Source organism: Nomascus leucogenys, chromosome 10, assembly GCF_006542625.1.
Source record: "Nomascus leucogenys isolate Asia chromosome 10, Asia_NLE_v1, whole genome shotgun sequence".
Taxonomy (NCBI): Eukaryota; Metazoa; Chordata; class Mammalia; order Primates; family Hylobatidae; genus Nomascus; species Nomascus leucogenys.
Window position 1 is genome coordinate 84,001,106 of NC_044390.1, and position 24,806 is coordinate 84,025,911.

The 24,806-nt window shown below is 47.2% G+C and overlaps 1 protein-coding gene across 5 annotated transcripts in view; it reads left to right on the forward strand.

The window, feature by feature from the left end:
- RNFT2 (ring finger protein, transmembrane 2) overlaps nucleotides 1-24,806 on the forward strand; it is a 122,107-nt gene that overhangs the window by 75,828 nt on the left and 21,473 nt on the right. For all 5 annotated transcript variants that reach the window (XM_030821463.1, XM_030821466.1, XM_030821467.1 and 2 more), the window contains 3 exons: nucleotides 20,042-20,191; nucleotides 20,941-21,006; nucleotides 21,164-21,265. In XM_030821463.1, the coding sequence (XP_030677323.1) occupies nucleotides 20,042-20,191; nucleotides 20,941-21,006; nucleotides 21,164-21,265 (318 nt within the window). The remainder of the gene's footprint in view (nucleotides 1-20,041; nucleotides 20,192-20,940; nucleotides 21,007-21,163; nucleotides 21,266-24,806) is intronic.

Genomic DNA, 24,806 nt, shown 5'->3' on the forward strand with positions numbered 1-24,806 from the left:
ACTCGGAGAGGCTGAGGCAGGAGAATGGCGTGAACCTGGGAGGCGGAGCTTGCAGTGAGCCGAGACTGCGCCACTGCACTCCAGCCTGGGCGACAGAGCGAGACTCCGTCTCAAAAAAAAAAAAAAAAAAAAGATTAAACAGGACCATACCTTTAATATGAATGAAGCCTTTTGATCACTGCAGCTTAGTAAGTGCTAGGCTGAATTTATTAGTGAAAAATCAAGGTAAGCAGAGGAAAGGGGGCCTCGGAAAACATGACCCCAGCCCTCCCCGTGTCATTCTCCAGGAGTAGATGATGACAGTCATTGTCATGGCAACATTGTAGAAGCCAGTCACCATGCACATACTACCTGCCAGCCACTGTCCTAGGCACTTTCCATTCATCCATTTCTTCATCCATTGAACCAGTATTTTTTGACCACCTATTCTGTACCAGGCCTGGGACTAGATCCCGGAAATACAGCAGTGAAGAAGCAGAGCATGCACTTTCAAGGGACTTAGATAAAAAGATGCTGAAATCAATAGGCAATATGTCAGATGGAGATCAAACAGGGAGTGTCATGTTTGCAGGGTGGGGAAGGGAGGGCGATGCTCTTTTAGACAGTGGTGGGGGGTGGGCAGAAGGTAACATTCATGCAAAGCCTTGAAGGAAGCAAGGGAGTGTGCCATGCGGATATGTGGGGGAGAGGATTCCAGGCTGGGAAAACAGCATATGTAAAGGCCGAGGTGGAAACATGCTTGGCAAGGTTAAGGAGCAATGAGCCTGTGTGGCTGGAGCAGAAGAAGGGGCAGGGCAACTTCATGGGCAAGCACCCTGTGCAGAAGGCCTGAACACTTGGTTTAATGCTCCACTGTTGCTGTATACGTGTTTTTTTTTTTTTTTTTTTTTTTTTTTTTTTGAGACTGAGACGACAGAGTCTCACTTTGTTGCCCAGGCTGCTGGAATGTGCAGTGGTGCAATCTCGGCTCGCTGCAACCTCCGCCTCCCGAGCTCAAGTGATTCTCATGCTTCAGCCTCCCAAGTAGCTGGGATTACAGGCATGCACCACCACGCCCAGCTAAGTTTTCTATTTTTAGTAGAGACGGGGTTTCACCTGCGCACAACCATGCCCAGCTAAATTTTTGTATTTTTAGTAGAAACGGGGTTTCACTATGTTAGCCAGGCCAGTCACAAACTCCTGACCTCAGTTGATCCGCCTGTGTTGACCTCCCAAAGTGCTGGGATTACAGACATGAGCCACCGCACCCAGCCGAGATTCTTAGTATGTTAACAAGGGGCCCTGCATTTTAACTTTACACTGGGTATCATAAATGATGTAGCCGGTCCTGGTAGTGGTACATATAGTCAAAGAGGTGGTAGTAACCACAGCTCAGAGGCCACTCCCAGGCCTGGGTGTGCTCTGGCCTCCTCCCATCTTGCCATGGAAGCCAGCCCACCAGAGATGCTCCAGCCATGCCATCCTGACGCTACCCTCATGACAGTCTATTTCTTCTCTGTGTTAGTTTCCTGCGAGTACTGTAACAAATAACCACAAACCTTGTGGCTTAAAACAACACAACTGTATTATCTTACAGTTCTGGAGGTCAGATGTCCAAAATCTGTGTCACTGGACTAAAGCCAAGGTGTCAGCAGTGTGGTTCCTTTGGGAGGCTCTGGGGGACAATCCATTTTCTTGTATTTTCTAGCTTCTAGAAGCTCCCTGCCCTCCTTGCCTCTGGTCCCCTTCTCTATCTTCAAAGTGCATTTCTCCAACCTCTCTGTGTGTTGTCTCATTGTCTTCCTTTAACCTGACCCTCTTGCCTTCCTCTAATAAGGATCCTCGTGATGATATTGGGCCCGTCCAGGTCACCTAGGATCATCTCCCCATCTCAGGAGCCTTAATTTCATCACATCTGCACATGCACAAAATTCCTTTCACCCTGTAAGGTACCAAATTCATAGGTTCTGGGGATTGGGATATGGACATCTTTGCGGGGGGGCATTATTCAGCCTCCCACATTCCCTACTTTGCTAACGAGGAAACTGAGGCCCAGAGAAGTGATATGACTTGGGCAAAGTCACCCTCCCAGCAGGACAGATCCACACTTGAGGACCCTGTTTGTCAAATTTGAAGTCATGGGCTCCAGACCACCAGGAAAGGAGACGCCCTCTGCCCATCTCTGTCTGTCTCCCTCCTTCCCTTGCACCTCTCCCTCCACTCCCTAGTGTTTTGGGAAACAGCCAGGCTTGGGCAGTTTAGCCCAGAGCATTTGTGCTTAAGACCGTAGCTGACATGGGGACAGATAACCTCATCCATCCACCTGGGACCAGGACAGAGGGAAGAGACTGCCTTTTCGTAGCTAACAGGGTCCCAGGCCACTATGGGCTTAATCATCAACATCTTATAATTAGGCCTCTCCTGGGTACTGGGGAGCAGGGCCCTGTGTATAGGGAAGCTGCTGATGCAGTTGCTGGGGCACGTGTGCTGGGCCCTTCCTGTTCATGGGGCCCATGCTCTTAGATCAAGGGAACCATGACCAATGAAATTGGGTGCCCCACTGCTACTGTTGACAAGAAGATTTTTACTCACAGCCCAGCAACTCCTTTGGGGCCTCAGCCTGGCCCCAAGGACTCTGCCAGCTAGCCCCTGGGGCCATAGCACCAGAGGCGATCACGGCCTCCTCCTCCCCCTCCTTGCCAGAAGAGCAGAGAGAGGATCTTTATAGGAAATTGGGGGTGAGAGGGAGAAAATGACATATTTTCATCAGCTCTGGTTTTAATAGTGAGTGTCCAGTTATCTAGTGGCAGATGTTGTGGGTAAGAGCATCTGTACAGACATCAGAGACCTGGATTCAAATCCCACCTCTGCTACCTCTGAGCTCTATAAGCTTAGGCAAAATGGTGAACTCTGAAACTGAGCCTCAGTTTCTCTCATCTGCAAAGTGGAGGTAACAATTTCCCCTCTCATGGGGTTGTTATAGTCTATTTTTAAAGTGGGTAAGCAAAATTTCAGCTTGTGGCCTTAAAAAAATAACATGTATGAGGTATAAAAACAAAAAAATAACAAATACTCATGTACGCAGCTTAAAAAGTAGAGAACTACTAGTTTCTTAGAAACCCCTTGTATATACCTCCTGGGTTCCATCCATCTTCCTCCCTCCCTTTGCCCATAAGAAAACAGTTTCGTGGCTACCATTTACGTGTTTTCCTTGTGTCTGGTCTTTGTAGTTTGTTTTTGTTTTGTTTTGTTTTTTGAGACACAGTCTCGCTCTGTCGCCCAGGCTAGAATACAGTGGTGCGATCGCAGCACACTGCAACCTCTACCTTCTGAGTTCAAGTGATTCTCATGCATCAGCTTCCCAAACAGTTGTGACTACAGGCACGCACCACCATGGCCGGCTAATTTTTGTATTTTTAGTAGAGACAGGGTTTCACCATGTTGGCCTGGCTGGTCTCAAACTCCTGACCTCAAGTGATTTGCCTGCCTCAGCCTCCCAAAGTACTGGGATTACAGGTGTGAGCCACCACACCTGGCCTGTTTTTATTTTTTAAATAGAGACAGGAGGTCTCATGATGTCTCCCAGGCTAGTCTCAAACTCCTGGCCTCTAGCAATCCTCACGCCTCAACCTCCCAAAGTGCTGGGATTACAGGCATGAGCCCCTGCACCAGCCTGATTTTTGTAGTTTTTATGTCTTCTTCCTTGCTATTATTAAAGGTCAGAGCATAAGCATGTATAACCTTGTCCCTTCCACGCCTAATTTCCTACTAAGTTCCTCTGATTTCCCTCTCCTCTCAGCTACCAACAGAGGACACTACTGATTGGGAAACCAGAATGCCAAGCCTGTCACTACTGTAGTACACTTAAGAATTAATAGGCTCTGAAAAGCACCACAGGGACTTCACTGTAAGTAAAGTATATGTAGCAAGGGGCTTTTGAACTTCCTAGAAAGTATGGAGTAAGACCACATTTTACACTCAAATAAACCTGAGTTTTGAACATCAGCACTGCTCACCATCCTAAGCCACCAATTCTTTGCATTTACTCCGAAAATATTTCAGTGTCATATTATGACAGGCGAAGGTGTTGGGGATAAGATGATCAATGAAAGAAACAGACCAAAACAGAGTCCCTGCTCTCATTTCATTGGGGAAATCACCATTAAACTATATCAACACGCAAATATAGCACTTCAAGTTTAAACAAGCACTAGAAACATATAAAAACAATTCGTGGAGAATTCGTTTAGGGAAATGGGAAAGAGCTTTCTCTGTGGGATGGACATTTGAGCTGAAACTTGTACTTCCTTGACATCTGACTTTGGTTTTAAAAAAAAATTTACCAGCCTGGGCAACACAGGGAGACACCACCTCTACAAAAAAAGTCTTTAAAAAATTATCTGGGGCATGGTGGCACACACCTGTGGTCCCAGCTACTCGTGGGGCTGAGAGGGGAGGATCGCTTGAGCCCAGGAAGTCAAGGCTGCAGTGAGCTGAAATCGCACCACTGCACTCCAGCCTGGGTGACAGAGTGAGGCCCTATCTCAAAAAAAAAAAAAAAAAGGAAAGAAAAAAATCCGCTTTTTCGTCTGCAAACCTGGGCTGGTAATATCTCTCCCAGCTTTGCCCTTAGTAACAGGCCCTGGCTCAGTGCCTGGTTCAGCACTGCCGTTCAGTAAATGTCATGTCCCTTCCTTCCTGTCGTTCCTGGCTGTGTATGTTGCTGGAGATCTACTGAGGAGTGGTGTGAGTGAGCAGTCTCTAAGTGATGGGAGAAATCTGCTGCTGGCAAGTGAGTTGTGAAGCCTCTAATAGGCTCTCACTGGACCCTCTTCAACTGGGTTTGATGGCGACCCTGTCGGAGAGAGAAGAGAGAAGGGAGGGTGTGTCGTCCACTGTCAACATTCGGAAGGCTTCCTCTTTTTCTGGGGAAGGTGGTGTCGAGTAATTGAAAGGCTCTGCTGTAGAGTCAAGTCACCTGGGTACAAGTCCCAGTTCTGCAGCAAGTAACTTGACCTCTCCGAGCCTTGTGTTCTCATCTGTAAAATGGTCCGTACAGTTCCTCTACAGTGGTCTGTCATGTGGAACAGGACCCAGCATTGCGGGGGCACGCCCCAAGTGGGGCCGTTACCACTGTTTCCACCAGAGCAAGGAGGAACTGGGGTAAAGGTGCAGAGGTTTGGGGTACAGGTAAGGAGAAGAAAAAGGCTGTCAAAGGGCTCATTCACATCATGGAGGTCCGGTTTCCTGCGCCACCCTTCCCTAGGTGGGTACCCTGGGGCAGATTCCTTTATCCCTCTGATCCCGTTTCTTCGTCTGTAAGACACAGCTCCAGAAATTTCTTCACTCAGCGGCTGTGAAATCCTGCAGGCAAGCCGCGTCGCATGGCCCCTGACTTCAAGTTTAGGGGAGCTAATGAGGTCACTCCCTGCTGGACACGGGGTCTTCGGGGTGAAATGTTCAAATAAGAGAGCGGGGAGTGGACGCGCAAAGATGCGTCAAAAGGATGGAAAAGGCAGCTTTGCCCTTCGCAAACTGCGACCTCCTTTGTCCGCGAAGGGCTGAGAGCCTCAGGCTGGGGGGCCTGGTACCGGCGCGGGACGCCGGGAGGCCAGCGCATAGCAGGGCGGCCCGGGGCGCAGGGCTGTGACCTCATCGGCCGGCGCCGTCCCGCGGGGCCATGAGATCATGAGATGCCGGCGCTCGCCGAGGAGTCGATTTGTTGGGAGCGCGGGGACAGCCGGCCGCCCGACGCGGTGATCTCATCCGGGCCCGAGGGAGGAGGAGGCAGGCGGCTGGGCCAGCCCGCGCCGCCAGTAGGGGGATTAATGGCCGCCGTCGGGTGGTGACGTCACCGGCAGCACCCGTTGCCAGGCAACGCGCGGCCGCTGGCCCCGCCCTCTACCTGCTGGGCTTCTTTCTATCCTGGCTCGCCCTTCTCTTGCCTTTTTTCCTTTTTCTTTTGTATTGAGGCATAACTTACATACTGTGGAGTGCCCTAATTATAAAGCTCAGTGGATTTTTACAAACATATGTAATCACTCAGATCAAAGTATAAACAAAGCTGTCCAACAGAAATGTAAGGGGAGTCACACAGACGATTTTAAATGTTCTAGTAGTCACGTTAAACAACTAGAAAGAAACAGGTGACTTTAATTTTAATACTATATTTTATTTAGCCTAATGTGTCCAAAATATTATTTCACCATGTAATCAACATAAAATTTTTAATGAGATATTTTACCTTTTGTTGTTTTTCTAAGACTTTGAAATTCCTTGTTTCTTTTGTTTTAAGGGAGATGTTTGTTTGTTTGTTTGTTTGTTTGTTTTTAAAGACAATCTTACTGTGTCACCCAGGCTGGAGTGTAGAAGCACGATCATGCTCACTGCAGCCTTGACTTCCCTGGGCTCAGGTCATCCTCCTGCCTCAGCCTCCCGAGTAGCTGGGTCTACAGGCGTGCGCCATCATGCCTGGCAAGTTTTTGTAGAGACAGAATTTCATTATGTTTCTCAGTCTGGTCTCGAATTCCTGGGCTCAAGGGATCCTCCTGCCTCGGCCTCCCATAGTGCTGGGTTTATAGATGTGAGCCACCACGCCCAGCCATCCCTGTGTATTTTAGACTTTCAGTACATCTCAATTCAGAATAGCCACATTTCAAGTGCTCTGTAGCGACATGTGACCAGTGGTTACTGGATTGGCTGTGGTGGATACGGAACATTTCCAGCATCTGGAAAGTTCCTCTGTCCTCACTTCCCCCACCAGGGGTACCCATTATTCTGAATTTTATCATCCTTCAGTTATCCTTCCCTCTCTGCCCCCATACCTTGTATCTTTTCTTTCTCTTTCTCCCACATCTTACTTTATCTCCTAGGGTCTCCTAAGGTCTCCCTTTCTCTGTTTCTCAGAGTGGCTCAAAGCCACTCTGGAAAATCAGGCTGGATTTAAATCCCGGCTCCACCACTGTCTAGCAACTTCAGACAACATACCCTGCCTCTTTGAGCCTCTCTCTCCTCACCAGTTAATGGGAGCAAATAATTTCAGTGTCCATCTCCTAGGATTGTCAGAGTCTGGGGACAGCCTGCAGGTACTAAGTGTTCAACTGAGAAACTCATCACTAAACTAGAAGCCAGCCCTAGTCCTTCTCTCTTTCCTCTTGTAATCCTCTCACTTGCTGGGTCTCCCACTCTGTTCTTCCCTCCCCTGCCTCTGTGTTTGAGCTTTCTCATCTAAGAAATGGGAACGCGTCATAACTACCTACAAGAGGAGCAATTGGTGTGCCGTTCCTGGCCCCTGGTACGCGCTTAATACAGGGGTTACTCTTCCCCTGTCGCCTTCCCCGCCCTCTTGCCTGGACTCTGCCTCCTGGGTGTTCTTTCTCTTCTGGCCTCTAACTCTGCCATGTCTCTCTTCCTTTCTTCTGCCCCCAGCCCCATTTCCCCCTCCTGTTTCTATCCGCTTCCCTCCTTCCTTCCTGTGTTCTTCTCTAGCCTTGCTTCTGTCCCCAGTCCTGCCCCATCACACTTGTTTCTCCCACCCCTCCTGGCCGGGCGTTGCTGTGAAGTTAGTGGTCCAGCCGCGATCCTACCCCCAGCACCCGAGGAGACCCGGCACAGGCCTCAGCTCATTAGCCCAGCCCTCCAAGTCCCCAGGTCGGTGCTGGGTCTGCAGGGCTCTGCCAGCTGTGGTCCCCACAACCCCACCATCCTAACAGGACCACAGGCCACCTTCCCAGGACAACATGTCTTTGTTTTCAGCTCCTTGTCCCAGCCCAGCCTGCCCACTTGGGAGCAGGACTTGTGGCCCCCATCCCCTGTGGCTTTCAGGAGCCAACAGGCAGTCCATCCAGGGAAGAAAAGCAAGCAAGGAAAAGTCACCCAGGAGGCTGAGGGACCCCTCTGGCCCAGGAGGCTGGAAGCAGTCCCTCCTGCTTATTTTTCCACATGTGGAAGGAGGGCTTTGAAATGCAGATTCCTGGCCCTGTGCTAGCTTGCTAGCTTTAGTCCGTGAAGCTTTCTATCCTCCTTTTTCTGACAACTCGTTTCTGTTTTTTTTTTTGTTTGTTTGTTTGTTTGTTTTTATTCAGACAGAGTCCTACTCTGTCACCCAGGCTGGAGTGCAGTGGCGCAATCTCAGCCCACTGCAGCCTCTGCCTCCCGGGTTCAAGCAATTCTCCTGCCTCAGCTTCCAGAGTAGCTGAGATTACAGGTGTGCACCTCTAAACCAGCTAATTTTTTGTATTTTAGGTAGATACGGGGTTTCACCGTGTTGACCAGGCTGCTCTTGAACTCCTGACCTCAGGTGATCTGTGCACCTCGGCCTCCCAAAGTGCTGGGGTTACAGGTGTGAGCCACCCTGCCTGGCCAACCTCTTTCGACCAGAGGAACCACCCCTCCTCTCTGTCCCCTTAGTTCTGATGAGACTGTCAGTCACAGTGCTGCCCCCATGGTTGTGACCAGGACTGAGCAATCATAGAACCCCATGGCCTCTTGGCCTCAGAGCTTGGTTCCCAGAGGGGAGCAGGGCCATCCAAGACCTGACATTCACTTTGGCAAATGGCCCCAGGAGAAACAGGGTCTGTCTCTCTCTCTGTGTCCCTCTCTCTCTGTGGCAATTCCAGCTGTAAGAGTGTTGGCTTGGGGCTGCCAGTGGCCATCTTTCCTACTAGATACTGGCAGATCCAGCATTTTCCAGCTGTGTCACCTGGGGCAGGTTATCTAACCTTTCTGTGCCTCCATTTCCTTATCTGTAAAGTGGGAGTATTAATGGCACCTACCTCAGTGGTGTGCACAGAGTGGTACCTAGCACATAGTTAACAGCCAAGTCACTATCAACGTCATCACCACCACTACTACCACCTGCAGTGAGTCCAACCTTGGCAGGAGAGAATGAAACACACACAAGAAACAGAGACATCTGAGCTGAGAGATGGGGAAGAAGAGGAGAGATAGAAAGAACTGGCTGGGTGCAGTGGCTCACACCTGTAATCCCAGCACTTTGGGAGGCTGAGGCGGGCAGATCACCTGAGGAGTTCGAGACCAGCCTGGCCAACGTGGTGAAACCCCATCTCTACTAAAAGCACAAAAATTAGCTGTCCATGGTGGTGCACACCTATAATCCCAGCCACTTGGGAGGCGGAGGCATGAGAATCACTTGAGCCCGGGAGGCATAGGTTGCAGTGAGCCAACATTGAGCCACTGCACTCCAGGTTGGGCGATAGTGCGAGACTCTGTCTCAAAAAGCAAAAAACAAAAAGACGAAAGATACAGCTAGAGAACTAGAGAAGGCTCTTTGACTATATTGTTTGACCTCCTGGATCCAGGCATCATTGAAGCCAGAGCCGCCCCTGCCTTCCCAATTTTGTGACCTAATACATTTCCTTCTTTGTGGAAGCTTCTTCAAGTTAGCTGTCACTTATAGCCTAAAGTGACACCAGTAGTTGTTGTAACAGTGCATAGAGGCCCAGAATGGCAGAGCTGGAACAACACCCCCATCATACAAAACACTGAGGCCCAGAGAGGGAGAGTAACTTGCCCAAAGTCACACAGATGCAGAGGATGCGCACCTAGCTACCTGACTTCAAATGCCACACTTTTAACCCTGTTTTCATGTTATAAATGGTGACATATAAAAATCAGGCCAAGCGTGGTGGCTCACACCTGTAATCCCAGCACTTTAGGAGGCCGAAGTGTGTGGATCGCTTGAGGTCAGGAGTTTGAGACCAGCCTGGCCAATGAGGCAAAACCCTGTCTCTACTAAAAATATGAAAATTAGCTGGGCGCCGTGGCGCATAACTATAATCCCAGCTACTCTGGTGGCTGAGGCAGGAGAATCACTTGAACCCGGAAGGTGGTGGTTGCAGTGAGCCGAAATTTGACCACTGCACTCCAGCCTGGGTAAACAGCAAGACTCTGTCTTAAAAAAAAAAAAAAAAAAAAAAAAAAAAAAAAAATTCTCCTGCTTTCCTGGTCCACCACCATCCTCTTTGACCAGACTTAATTTATTTTTTCATATTTCCAGGCTGCTAGCAGTGCTGCAGCTAACATTTATTGAGCACTTACTATGTGCCAGGCACTGAACTCAATGCTTTACACACATTTGCTCATTCATCCTCCCAACAACCCTAGGAGCTAGAGGCTACCATTAGCCCCATTTTACTAGCAAGGAAACTGAGGCACAAAAGGATGAAGTGACTTGTCCCAGGTAACTCAGGAAGAGACAGAATCAGAATTCAAATTCAGGTCATCCGACTCCCAAGTCCATGTTCTTTGCCATTGTGCTTGCTCAGAATCCAGGGCCTCATATCTGAAGAGGCAGAGCTAGGATCTGCACCCAGTGCCACATTTCTTTCCCAGGTCTTTTCCGTGATATTTCTGTGCCCAACATGGCAGTTACTGGCCAACTCTCCCCATCTCACTCTTAGCCTCATCATTTTCTAGAACATTTGTTATATATAGACTCCCATTCCTATTCCTAGTATCTTCAGCATTAGAGCTCTCTATGAGCCATGCCTGTGGGAAACCCAGCTGTTTCGAAGCACAAAGCCATTTAGTTTGCCCCCTCATTTGTCCATTACTCATTCAGCAAATATTTCTTGGTCACCTACTGAGTCCCAAACACTTTCTATTAGTTAGGATTGGAATCAAATAGTAACAGCAAAGAATCCAAAATAATAAGACTTAAATTTAAAAAATGTATCTCTTTCTCATGTAAAGGCCAAAGATAAGCAGCCCGAGCCTCGGAGTATGACACCTTCCAGCCCACTGCTTCACCAGCTCTAGGGTGTGGGATTCCCCCTCATGGTCCAAGATGGTAGCAAGAGCACCAGCCATCACATCCAAGTTCCAGACAGTAGGATAGAGAAAGTAGGGAAGAATAAGATGAAAGCTTCTCTGAAGTTTCTACATGACACTTATAATTGTGTTCATGGTGAAGACCCTCTTCCTGGCTTGCAGAAGGCTGTCTTCTCACTGTGTCCTCAAGTGGCAGAGAGATCTCTCATGTCTCTTCCTATAAGGGAACTAATCCCATCATGAGAGCTCTACTCTCATGATCTAATTACCTTTCAGAGGCCTTATCTTTAAATGCCATGATTAGGGATTAGGGCTTCAACAAAGGAACATGAGGTGGGCACAGTTCAGTCTATGGCACCAGCTGAGTAGCCTTAGATGGGTACCTTAGTTTTTATTGTTGTTGTTGTTGTTGTTGACTTGAAACAACCATTTAATTCTCACAATTTTGAGGGTCAGGAGTTCAGTCAGGACACATTGGGTACAGCTTGTCTCCTCCCCATGATATCTCCTGGGGCTGGACTGTCCAAGATGGCATCTTCACTCCCAGGTCTGATGCGTCAGCTGCAATGGCAGGAATGGCCTTCTTAAGGTCCTGTATCTGGGGCCTCAGTTCTCACCGTTGGCTGGTTTCCATGTTTCTCCTCCAGTTAGAGCTGCTCCCTTTCCACATGTCCTCTTCACTGGGTCTCTCCTTATAGCTTGGGCTTCCCACAAACATGGCAGCTGGAGGAGGGAGAACAAGCAAAAGGAAGGAAGTGAAAGCTGCCTGATCTCTTAAGTCCTAGGCTTGGAAGTCCCAGATATCACTTCTGCCTTAATTCTAGTTCACCTTAGTTCATTTGAACCTGCATTTTCTCATCTCTAAAATAAGGCAGCAGTAACATAATGGCCACATTTCTGGATTATCATGAGGGCCAGTACTAGCTGTATCATGTACTGGGCCCTTCTTATGTACCTGTGTTTTAGATTTATTGGCTTATTTAATCCATAAGATCACCTTGGTGTGTTGAATACAGGTTTTACTGACATGTGAGAGCCAATGGTTACATTTTCAGGAAATTTGCAAACAGTTGTTAAATCATTGGTAGCTTGAAGTTGGCCTTGTGGGAACATTTATACCACAGAAATTGGTAAACACACAAATCAGGGCCTTTTCTTTCCCCCAGAGACCTAGTTTGCCAGCACACCACTGCATGCATATCTATATGTATGTGTGTATATATGTATGAATGTATGTGTGTATTCAACCCCATTTACAGATGAAGAAACTGAGGGTCATAGAGGTTGAATTATTGTGCCAAATCAACCAGTTTGGTAGGTGATAGATCTGACCTTAGAATCCCAAATCCCATGCCTTTAAACCACTAGGCTATCCTGCCTCCACAGATGAAAAAATGTGTATGAAAGAGATTCATAAACAGGCAAAGCTGTATAAATATCATTCATCTTGATAGAGAAAAAAAAGGTTTCATCTCTGTCTGTGCATTTTTCATACATTGAAGCTGCTGACAGATACTTGATTATGTCTCTCCTCCCTTCCTCCCCACCCCCATAAGTCTTCAAATCATCTTTCCCATATAGGTGCGTTCTTCTAAAAAATTCTCCTCTCTGTTCATTTCTTCTGCTTCTCAGCATCTTACTCTCCTTCATTTCCCACCCGCTTCTGGAGCCAGCCCTCTGTTGTTTCGATGTTTCCCATTTCTCTTCTTGTCCCACCCCTCATCTTGGCAGTGAGGAAGTCGGAATAGAATCCGCCTTCCCAACTCGACACTCCCACTGCCTTTATCTGAATCCAAGCAGAGAACCATCCGTGCCCAAGCACGTCCTGCAACAATTGCTACCGTTTCCCCTTCACGGTGGCAGGGAGGCGAGACAGCTCATAATCTGATCGTATTCCTTATTCTCTGACGCCCCAGAGAAACCACACATCCCATTTGGTGGTCGTCAGAAATAACATGCTTAAGAAACCTGGAATTATAAAACTGCTTAATTAGGGAGAGATGGTTTTGCTGGGATATGCCCAGTTTTCCTTGGTGGTTTGATCTCTTTTTCAAAGTGGCCCACCCCCTGGCAGCTAATTGCTACCTTTAACGGGGTGCCACATAGGCTCTCACTCTCTTAAATTTATTTGCTGTGACATCAGTGCTTGCTTATAAAGAGATATTCTCTCTTCAGCATTTCAACTCTCCTCCATCAGCAAACTGTAGGAAGTTGACTTGAGTAATAATGATGGAATCTTCAGCTTCCAGAGGTCCTCCTTTGTTACATGAGCACCTACTACATGCTAGATGCTGGGAATACACCCAGAGCCAAATTATCTTCTCCCATAAGGGGCTCATAGTCCAGTGGGAGGGATGGATAGTAAAATAATTTTTTAATATTGTGAACAAATGCTTTGAAGGAGTGATTTAGGGGCTGGGAGTGGTGACTCACACCTGTAACCAGCACTTTGGGAGGCCCAGGCGGGTGGATCACCTGACTCAGGAGTTCCAGACCAGCCTGGGCAACGTGGTAAAACGTCATCTCTACGAAAATACAAAAAATTAGCTGGGTCTGGCAGCGGGTGCCTGTAATCCCAGCTACTCAGGAGGCTGAGGCAGGAGAATCGTTTGAACCCAGGAGGCAGAGGCTGCAGTGAGCTGAGATCATGCCACTGCACTCCAGCCTAGGCAACAGGGTGAGACTCCATCTCAAAAAAAAAAAAAAAGAAAAGAAAGAAAGGAGTGATTTAGGGGAGCCTTCAAAGGTGTACATAACAAGAGGGCCTAATTGAATTAAAAAGTCAGGGAAGGCTTTTCATAGGCGGTGACAGTTAGCTGAGACCCAAAAGATGAATAGATGTTAGCTCAGCAAAGAGTAGAGGGACCACTATTCCATCTGCAAAGGAAGAGCTTGGTGTCATTAGGCAACTAAAAGACAGGGAAAGAAGCTGGTATCAGAGCCTTCTGGGAAATCCTGGGGATGTGTTAGAATCCCCATCGTGACTTATCTAGATTCTGATAGAACAGACCACGGGTCAGAAAACTATAGGCTACAGGCCAAATATGTCCTGCCACTTGTTTTTATAAATAAAGTTTTATTGGAACACAGCCACACCCATTCACTTACCTATTATCCAAGGCTGTTTTCCTACTGCAGTGACAGAGGTGAGTAGTAGTGCCAGAGACCGTATGGCCTGCAAAGGCTCAGTACTCACTACCTGGTTATTTGTAGAAAAAGTTTGCCAACACTTGTTCTAGAGCTGCCCAATAGCAAGTGGGAAGTTTGGGATTTGGCCCAGAAACCAGCCTGCATCTAAGGGGCCTGAGAATTGGAAGACCCAAAGACAGTGACCAAAACTAACATAAGGTGGCAAGTGACAATCCTAGGTCTGATCTCAGCCTCTTTGTTTCCTGGGGCTGTGCTCTTTACCACCAAGCCAGACTGGTTGTTGAGACTGGCCTACAAGGAAGAACAGAGAGGCAACCAGAGTCAGCCAGACGCCAGCAGGCAGGGGCTCCCAGAGACACGGGGACCTTTCATGGGGTAGCCATGTCCTTACCTGTCATGAGACCAGGCAGACCAAGCAGGAGGCTGCCCACCAAGATGGCGCTCAGACCATTGACCAAGTTTTCCTTCACCTCTTGGCTCTGGAACACCCTTCCTCCCTTGCCTGCCCACATTTCTTCACCAGCTTGGCTGTTAGTCATCCATTAAAGTAGTGCTTCTCAAACTTGGATGTGCACTTGGGTCACCTGGGGACCTTATTAAATTGTAGATTCTATTTCAGGAGTTCTGGGGTGAGGCCTAAGAGCCTGCATTTCTAACCAGCTCCCAGGCGATGCTGATGGTGCTGGTTCATGGCTCACACTTTTAGTGGCTGGAAAGATAACTTCTCTTAGACTTTCTTGATCAGTTTCCCACCCCACATTCCATGCCTCAATTCTTGGGCCCCCTCACATTTACCTCTAGCAGAGTTCTACCACACTGTATTACAGTAGTTTGCTTAGTAATAGTCTTCCTCGTTGGGTAGCAAGCTTCCTGATGAAGGGATGAGGTCTTAGTTATCTTAGTATCACCAGAGCCTGGCATTGTGTCTGGTGCATAGTAGGTGTCCAGAAATGGAAGCAAGGAAGGGAGGGAAGAAGAAAGGGAGCGAGCAAGGAAGAGAGGGAGGGAGGGGCAGAGGAAAGGGAAGGAAGACAGCATCAATGGATAAGAGGCGGGAAGGGAGGGAAGGAAGAAAGGAAAGATAGATGGGTGGAAGAAAGAAAGGTAAGGAAGGAAGGAAACAAGAGTTATCTAGGGGTGCACTGAATGTAGGGAAGAGTGACAAAAGCAGGTTAAGGCCAGGCATGGTGCCTCACATCTGTAGTCCCTACAGGGGACTCAGGAAGCCAAGCTGGCAGGAGGATCACTTGAGCCCAAGAGATGAAGACCAGCCTGGGCAACATAAGATAGACCCCATCTCTAAAAAACACAATGTTTTAAGTGAAAACAAAAAAAAAAAAACAGCAGGTCAAGACTGGCAGTTGAGAGAGGTTGGACAATTTGGTCCAGGGTAAGATGGAACATGCAAGAGTTGAGAGACCCTGGGTGAGAGCAATTTGGGAGACATGAGGGAGGCATGGGGCAGCTGAGGGTGGGTGGTTCAGGGAATGAAAGTTCAAATCATGGGTATTCTGCAGATCCTGGGGTCTGCAGCAGGATATGGACAGGCTTGGTTAGCCCTGGCCATACATTGAGTTGCTGTCCATTGGTCCAGCATCCATCATGCCTTTGTCCATGTAAAACAAACATGGCAGCCACCCCCTACATCTCTGTTCTCCAATCACCCCCATCTTCCCAAAGGTTCCAGAGGGAAACCAGCATTTCCCTCCAGCGGATGTTTCTGGGGCTCAGGGAGTGGTGGGAGTCAGGAGGGGAAAGGAGAGCCCTTTGGGAAACAATGACCTCACAACTGGAGGTGGCCAACTAGTCACAAAAATCGGGCGGGGAGTGAGTGATGATTGGACACCCTTTCTTGGTCCTTGGTAGATGTGGGTATATGTGCTTCAAGGAATCCTCTTCGGAGTGACCTGTGCCCAGCCCATCAAGATGGAATATAAAAGGTGGCTATAAAGTCTCTCTCTGTCCACATGCCATGCATACAATGTAATCTTGGCTCACTTCAACCTCCACCTCCTGGGTTCAAGTGATTCTCATGCCTCAGCCACCCACGTAGCTGGGATTGTAGGCACGTGCCACCATACCTGGCTATTTTTTGTATTTTTGGTAGAGACAGGGTTTCACCATGTTGGCCAGGCTGGTCTTGAACTCCTGGCCTCAAGAGATCTGTCCACCTTGGCCTCCCAAAGTGCTGGGATTACAGGTGTGAGCCACCGTGCCCAGACTAATTTCCCCTCTAATTTAAACATATTGCATGCTCAGTATAAAAAATCTGGAGAGAGCATAAAAACACAAAGAGAATGGGTATTTTTTTTTTTTTTGCATTCTCTATTATTTCCATTTGGAACAATAATATGAGCATTTGCTTAGGTCAAATGATATCTTTCATCAGGATGATTTCTTTTTTAACTTTTAATTTTGAGATAATTTTAGACTTAAAGAAAAGTTGCAAAAGTAATGCTAAGAGTTCCCATATACCCTTCATTCCTCTTCCCCTAATGTTGATATCTGATATACCAGAGTCCAGTTAGCAAGGGCAGGAAATGAACATCAATACTGTTACCACGAACTAAACTAAAGACCTCATTCACATTTTGCCAGTTGCCCCATTGACATTATTTTGTTTTTCAATTTTTATTGTTGTTTTCTTTTGTTTTCGAGACAGGGTCTTACTCTGTCACCCAGGCTGGAGTGCAGTGGCACAATCATAGCTCACTGCAGCCTCGAACTTCTGGGCTCAAGCAATTCTCCCACCTCAGCCTCTCAAGTAGCTGGGATCACAGGAACTCATAACCACTCCCAGATAATCTTTTGATTTTTTGTAGACACAAGGTCTTGCTATATTGCCCAGGCTGGTCTTGAACTCCTGGGCTCAAGGGATCCTCCCACCTTAGCCTCCCAAAGTGCTGGGATTACAGGTGTCAGCCATTGCACCTGGCCTGTTGACATTTTTTTGCTGGTATAGGATTGAATCAGGGCTGGGTGCGGTCGCTCACACCTGTAATTTTAGCACTTTGGGAGGCCGAAGTAGGTGGATCACCTGTGGTCAGGAACAGGAGACCAGCCTGGCCAACATGGTGAAACCCCATCTCTACTAAAAATACAAAAATTAGCCGGGCATGGTGGTGTGTGCCTGTAATCCCAGTTACTTGAGAGCCTGAGGCAGGAGAATTGCTTGAACCCAAGAGGCGGAGGTTGCAGTGAGCTGAGATTGTGCCACTGCACTCCAGCCTGCCTGGGTGAAAGAGCAAGACTCCGTCTCAAAAAAAAAAAAAAAAAAAAAAAAGAGAAAGAGAGTATAGGATTGAATCCAAGATCCCATGCTACATTACTTGTCATGTCTCCTTAATTCTCTCCAACCTCACATTCCTTGGTCTTCTCTTTGTCTTTCATGATCTTGACATTTTTGAGGAGTGTTGGGCCCCTTCAACTTGGGGCCAGGTGCAATGGCTCATGCCTGTAATCCCAGCACTTTGGGAGTCTGAGGCAGGAGGATCCCTTGAGCCCAGGAGTTTGAGACCAGCCTGGACAACACAGCATGATCTCTTCTCTCTACAAAAAAAAAAAGAGAGAGAGAGAATATCCTTCAGCTTGGATTTGTCTCTTGTTTTCTCATGATTAGATTAGAATTTATTGATGAGTTTTGGCGAGAATACCACAGAAGTGATACTGTTTCTTTTCAGGACATCATGTCAGAGGGTTCAGGATGTCAAAATGGCTTCTCACTGGAGATGTTAACCTTGATCACCTGATTAATATGATGTATGTTTCCTTTCTTCACCATAAAGTTGCTATTTCTTCAGGATACATTTTTAATGGCTGTATGGCTTTCCATTATAGATCTCTAACATAATCAGACCCTCTTTTTTGTACATTGTGTTTTTTACTTTTTTTTTTTTTAAGTATTACAAAGAATGCTGTAGTGACCATTCCTATAGGCACATCTTTGCACATATCTCTGATTGTTTTGTTAGGGTAAATTGCCAAACATAGAATTGTTAGAGTAAAGATTATTCATATTTTTACAGATATGGATGCTTGGGGCAGGGTCGTTTGTTTGATTTAATCAGCTTTATAGAAGCAGGGTTTAAATACAATAAATTGCACACATTAGGAGTGTATATTTCAATGAGTTTTGGCAAATGTCCACACCCATGTATCCCCCATCCCAATCAAGATATAAAATACTTCATATTTCTAGGCCAGGTGCAGCAGCTCACACCAATAATTCTAACACTTTGGGAGGCTGACAAGGGGCAGATTGCTTGAGCCCAGGAGTTTGAGACCAGCCTAGGCAACATGGTGAAATCCTGTCTCTACTAAAAATACAAAAAAATTAGCCAGGCGTGGTGATATGTACCCGTGATCCCATTTACTTGGGAGGCTGAGGTGGAAGGATCGCCTGAACCTGGGAAGTCGCGGCTGCAGTGAGTCATAGTCGCACAACTGCACTCCAGCCTGGGCAACATAGCAAGACCTTGTCTCAAAAACATATATATATATATTTCTATCCCTTTCCAAAATTTCCTGACACCTCCTTGCAGTCAGTTCTCTCACCCCAGACAACCAGGGATCTGATTTCTATTATCTCAGATTAGTGTTACCTATTCTAGGACTTAGTATAAACCAGAATTATACAACAAATATTCTTCCATGACTGTCTTCTTTGATTCGACATAATGTTTGTGACATTCACCCATGTCATCGCGAACATCAGGCATTCGTGTATTCTTATTGCTGGGCAGTATCCTGTTGTATAAATACGCCATCGTTTGTTTATCCATTCTTCCATTGATGGGCATCTGGGCTGCTTCCAGTTTGGGGATTTTATGAATAAAGCCACTAAGGACATTGGCATACATGTGGACATATGTTTTCATTTCTCTCGGGTAAATAGCTCAGACTGGAATTGCTGGGTCATAAAGTAGGTATGTATTCAACTTTATTAGACACTACAGAGTGGGCTTATTTTCATCTCCATTTTACAACACAGGCCACAGAAAGCTTGAGGGACTTGTCCAAGGTCAAGGGGAGAAAGAGAAATAGAATTTTTCTCCAGGAATAATGCTAGGTGCCTATCCTGTTCATCTCCTTTAATCCTCAAAGCAACCCCGTAAGGTGGGAATTCTGATTCCCATTCTGTAGATGGGGAAACTAAGGGTCATGAACATCCAGCAAGGTCAGGTTCAATCCCAGCCCAGTGTGAGTACCCAAGTTGTGTTCTTTTTCTTTTCTGTTTTTTTTTTTTGTTTTTTTTTTTTTGAGATGGAGTCTTGCTCTGTTGCCCAGGCTGAAATACAGTGATGTGATATCTTGGCTCACTGCAACCTCCGCCTCCCAAGTTCAAGCGATTCTCCTGCCTCGTTTGAGTAGCCTCCAAGTAGCTGGGATTACAAGTGCGCCACCATGCCCAGCTAATTTTTGTATTTTTAGTAGAGTTGGGGGTTCGCCATGTTGGCCAGGCTGGTCTCGAACTCCTGACCTTAAGTGATCCACCTGCCTCGGCCTCCCAGAGTGCTGGGATTACAGGCATGAGCCACCACACCCGGCCCCTGTTCTTTCTCAACACAGCTAGGTATTCGTCCTGCCTCCTTGGAAGAGAGCAGGTGGTGGAGCTAGGAAGGACATGTATCTCCCCACTTTGGGCCTTATGGCCTGGCCTTACCTGCATTCTGTGCCCATCCTGCCCGGGCCCCTGAGAGCAGTCGCCTGTGATGCTCGAGTCAGCCCTCTAAAGATAAGGGTGGCCTGGATGCGGAGGGCAGGGACTGTGCCCCCACCTTGGGCTTTGAGCCCTCCAAGCCACAGCGAGACCCAGAGGGTGACCCACTCTCCAGCCCTCTGCCCGAAGGTGTAGGGTTTCTCCTACCCTGAAACTCGATCCTCAATCCTGGGCACTTTGATCTTCTGGGCTGCTGGGTGGTGGATGAGGGCAGCGCGCAGGGGCCGCGTCTCCCTGGCCATATTGCAGCCCCATTAGGAGCTGGCCTGAGTGCTTTCCAGAGCTGATTAATGGCCTGCCTGTGACCTGGAATGTCATCACTGCCCGGGGCAGGGGGCCCCCCAGCTGGGTCCTTTGGGTCTTTACTGCTAATAATAATTTATGTTCTGTGTGTGGTTGCAGGGAAAGTTCTATCTGGTCATCGAGGAGCTGAGCCAGCTGTTCCGATCCCTTGTCCCCATCCAGCTGTGGTACAAATACATCATGGGTGACGACTCCTCCAACAGCTACTTCCTGGGAGGGGTCCTGATCGTTCTCTACAGCCTCTGCAAGGTGAGGTGGCCGCAAGGCTGGAGGGCCGGCCTAAGGAGGGCCCCATTCACTAGTCAGGCCTCAGGGGGCCCCTGGGCAACCTAGAACACCCATGCTGATTTATTTATTTATTTATTTATTTATTTATTTATTTATTTATTTATTTATTTTAATTGAGGGAAAATTCACACGACGTGGAATTAACCACTAACTGTTTTATTTTTATTTTATTATTTTTGAGATAGAGTCTCACTCTGTCGCCCAGGCTGGAGTTCAGTGGCGCAATCTCGGCTCACTGCAACCTCCGCTCCTGGGTTCAAGTTCTTCTCTTTCCTTCCTTCCAGCAGGACTGGCCAGGCAATCCATGTAGTATCAGCCATTGGGGTGTACTGATTACTCGCTGGTTCTGATCAACACAGTGGCTGACTGGAGTGCTAGATGGAGAAGTGTTATCAGGGTGGGCTGGGCTCAGAGGAAGAGTGCTGTGATCAATTAGCAATGCCTGCTGTAGGCTTGGGAGGGGAAATAGGCGCTATGCATGCCGTATATTTGCTATTCTGGCCTAGGTAGCAGGGAAAACTCTTGATTAGGCAACAAGACAAAAGCCATGCAACACTGTTGGGAAGGAAGAAGTGCAAATGAGAAGAGGAGCCCTAAAAATGTTCTGAGTCAAAAATGGGTGGAGGATCAGAGGATGGGGTGGGGTGATTGTGCAGGGGTCACGAGAGATCCTTGGGTACTTTTCAGCCACCACCCTGTTCTCCTTTCAGTCCTTCGACATCTGTGGACGTGTGGGAGGAGTTAGGAAAGCCCTGAAGCTTCTCTGCACCTCTCAGGTGAGTTGGCTTCAGGTGGTCCCCACCGAGGTCCTGAGAATCAGGAACTGGAAACAGCAGCGACCCCTTCCTCAGCCCACAGATCTCACAGTGCTCCTGAGGGCATAGTTCCCAAGAGCGTCCATAGCTGTATTTGCCTCTCCCCTCCCTCAAATAGAACTATGGAGTCCGAGCCACCGGGCAGCAGTGCACAGAAGCCGGTGACATCTGTGCCATCTGTCAGGCCGAGTTCCGAGAGCCTCTGATTCTCCTGTGCCAGGTGAGCAGGGCTCAGGTGGGACCATTGGAGACCAAGGCTGGGGGAGAGCAGGACCCTTCCCCATGGGCAGTCCTTGGGTCTCTGGCATGGGTCTCTGGGGGGCAATCCGGCTAAGACCGGAGTCAGCCAGACCTGGGTTCCAATCTCACCTCTGCCTCTTAGTAGCTGGGTGGACTTGGGTACGTTATTTCACATCTCTGAGCTTTGGTTTTCTTAGTAAAATGTAGACATGCCAAATTCAGTATGGTGTAACATGAGAATATCCTGCATGTGAATTTCAGCAGCATTCTTGACCCCCGATGGGTCAGTCACTCTCTCTCTGAGCCTTGGTTTTTCTCATGTCTAAAATGGACATAATAGTGGCCAGGCGCAGTGGCTCACGCCTGTAATCCCAGCATTTTGGAAGGCCAAGGCAGGCAGATCACCTGAGGTCAGGAGTTCAAGACCAGCCAGGCCGACATGGTGAAACCCTGTCTCTACTAAAAAAAAAATACAAAAATTAGCCAGGCATGGTGGCACACACCTCTAGTCCCAGCTACTCCGGAAGCTGAGGCAGGAGAATTGCTTGAACCCGGGAGGTGGAGGTTGCAGTGAGCCGAGGTCATGCCACTGCACTCCAGCCTGAGCAACAGAGCAAGACTACATCTCAAAGAAAAAAAAAAAAAGGACATAATAATAACAGCTACTTCATAGAGCTATTATTATGATTAAAGTAGATCATCCATGGAAAAGCTAAATTTCAATTACTTAACCATAGAAGTTGCTAGAATTATCATTGTCATCTGTTTAATTATTATTACCATTTGTTTTTATTAGTCGTGGGTCACCAGCCCACAGTCATAAGTGCTGGCCGCTTCCTTTTAACTCCCTAAATGTGTCCCTCCTCCTCCTCCTGCCATCAGGGACTAGGTGTCAATTCAGCAAATGTGTATTGGGGTCAAAGCATCCTATCTGATACCAGGAAGGAGAGGCAGAGGGCCCGCAGATCCCATCCCCTCCTCTGGAAGCTCACAGTCTCCGCCGGGAGACAGACACTTACATAAATAACTGTGAAGCAAGGCAGGCAGTGGTAAGTGCCGTGTAAGAGAGATTCATGCAGTGTCTCGGGGGACTGAGGCAGAGAATGATGAGTTCCAGGTTGGGAAGGGTTTTTGGAGGAGGCATAGCCTGGAGACTAAAAGGCATGGAAAGGCTTACGGGTAGGGGGATAGAAGGTGGGTTCCTTTTTAACATCGACAAGCATTTTTGTTGCTGTTGTTATTGCTGTTTGGAGATTTGGAAGGAGGAGGTTGTTTTTCATGTTCAATTGTATTTCTTTTTAAATGGATAATATATTTGCATGAATCAACATTCAAAAAGAAGACTAAAGAGACATGATGACTAAACACAGTCTGGGACCTGGGTTGGATCCCAGAACAGAAAAGGGACATTAGTAGAAAATGGGTTTGATGAACTCCAAATAGAGTCTGGAGTTGAGTTAATAGTAACATATCAACGTGGGTTTCTTAGCTTTGACAAATGTACCACGGTAATACAAGATGATGACATTAGGGGAAACTGAAACCCAGTGAGGGGTATACTGGGATTTTCTGTTCTATCTTTGCAACTTTTCTGTAAGCCTTAAATTATTCCAAAATAAAAAGTTTACTTTAAAAAAATCTTTGAAAGATATAAAAAGGAGGCCTGTCACCATATGTATGTATATGTGTGTATATATTTATACACACACAAACATATCTTTTAAAAAAAAAAACATAAGTTATAGTACATTCTACCTATGCTGTTTTCTGCACCTTCCTTTTTAACCTAAAACTCTATCTTAGAGATTGCTCCTTATCCTATTTTATAGCTGCATAATGTGCCATTTTATGAATAGACCAGTTTGTTTAACCATTCTTCTATTGATAGGCATTTAGTAGCTCATAATCTTTTGTTATTACAAATAAGGCTGTCATGAATGATCCGGAATGGGGAGATCAATTGTACCAACCTGGGCCCATCGTGTTGATTAAAGGTTAATTCAAGGGAAGCATTTAGAACTGCTCCTGACACTTGGTCAGGGTTCAATAAATATTAGATCTTATGGGCATGCATCCCATTTCACACACACATGAGCTCTTGGTAGGATAAATTCCTAGCGGCAGAATTACTGGGTTAGAAGGTACACAATTTCGACAGTTATTGCTAAACTGCCCTCTGTAAAGAGTGTATCCGCTTATGCTCCTAGTATGCAGTATGACACAGCCTCTTGCTTCTTCCCTCACCAACACATAGCGTTACCAAGCCTCTTTTGAGCTTTGCCAATCTGACAGGTGACAAACGGTATCGCAGTGCAGTTTTAATTTGCATTTCCCTAATTATGAGCGTGGTTGAGCATCTTTTCATATGCTTCAGAGCCATCTGTAGTTCCTTCTTGGTAGCAGGGACGATTTGAACATGATGTCAAGGTGAAAGTCTGACAAGCTCTCTAAGCCTCAGTCTGTTTGTCTCTCCTCCATTCTTCTCCTGATACCACTATGTCTTCCTGCAGCTGGATTAGAAATTCTTGGGAAGAGTCAGACAAGACACCCATTGTCCCAGATCTAGGAGTAACAGCTACACCCAGTGCTGGTTGAAGACTGTACATATGACCAGGCCAGGCACACATTTTAGTCTTGCTCTGTTGCTGTGAGCTAGGCCTGGAAAGGCAGAGATGATTCACACAGGTAAATGGGTCATGCTGATTCCTAAAAGCATTGAATGAATGAACAAATGAATGAATGACTCGGCTTCGATGTTGCTTCCTCCATAAAGCCTTTCCTGACTCTGCTTCCCCAGACTAGTCACGTCCCTAGCTATATGGTCTCATAGATGCCTGTGTTTTTCCTACTTAGCACTTATTCCAATTGTTAACTAGGTAGTTCATTGGGTAATTAAATGGGCAACGTCTGTCTCCCTTTTGCCAAACCACAAGCAACATGAGAACAGATACCATGTCTGTCTTGTTTAGCAGCAGAGCCACAGTACTGTCTCAGTAAATATTGGATGGATGGATGGATGGATGGATGGATGGATGGATGGATGGATGGACAGACAGATGGAGGGATGCATGGATGCACAGATGGGATGGATAGGTGGGTGGATGGATGGATGGATGGATGGATGGATGGATGGATGGATGGATGGACAGAAGGAAGGATGGATGGGATGGTTGCATGGAATGTTTAGATTAATAGGATGGATGGGTGGGTGAATGGATGGATGGATGGATGGATGGGATGGGTGGATGGATGGGTGGATGGATGGATGGATGGATGGATGGAAGTGAATGATGGCCAGATGAAGAAGTTGGTGGGTGAGTGAAAGGTAGGTGGACAGAGGTATAAGTGGGTGAGTGACTGTATGGATGGGCAAATGGATGGACAGATGAGTGGGTAAATAGGATGGATGGACAGATGGACAGATGGATGGAATGGTGTCCAAGTGAAGGAGTGGATGGGTGAGTGTAAAGGTGGGTAGATAGAGGTATAAGTGGGTGAGTGACAGTGTGGGTGAGCAAATG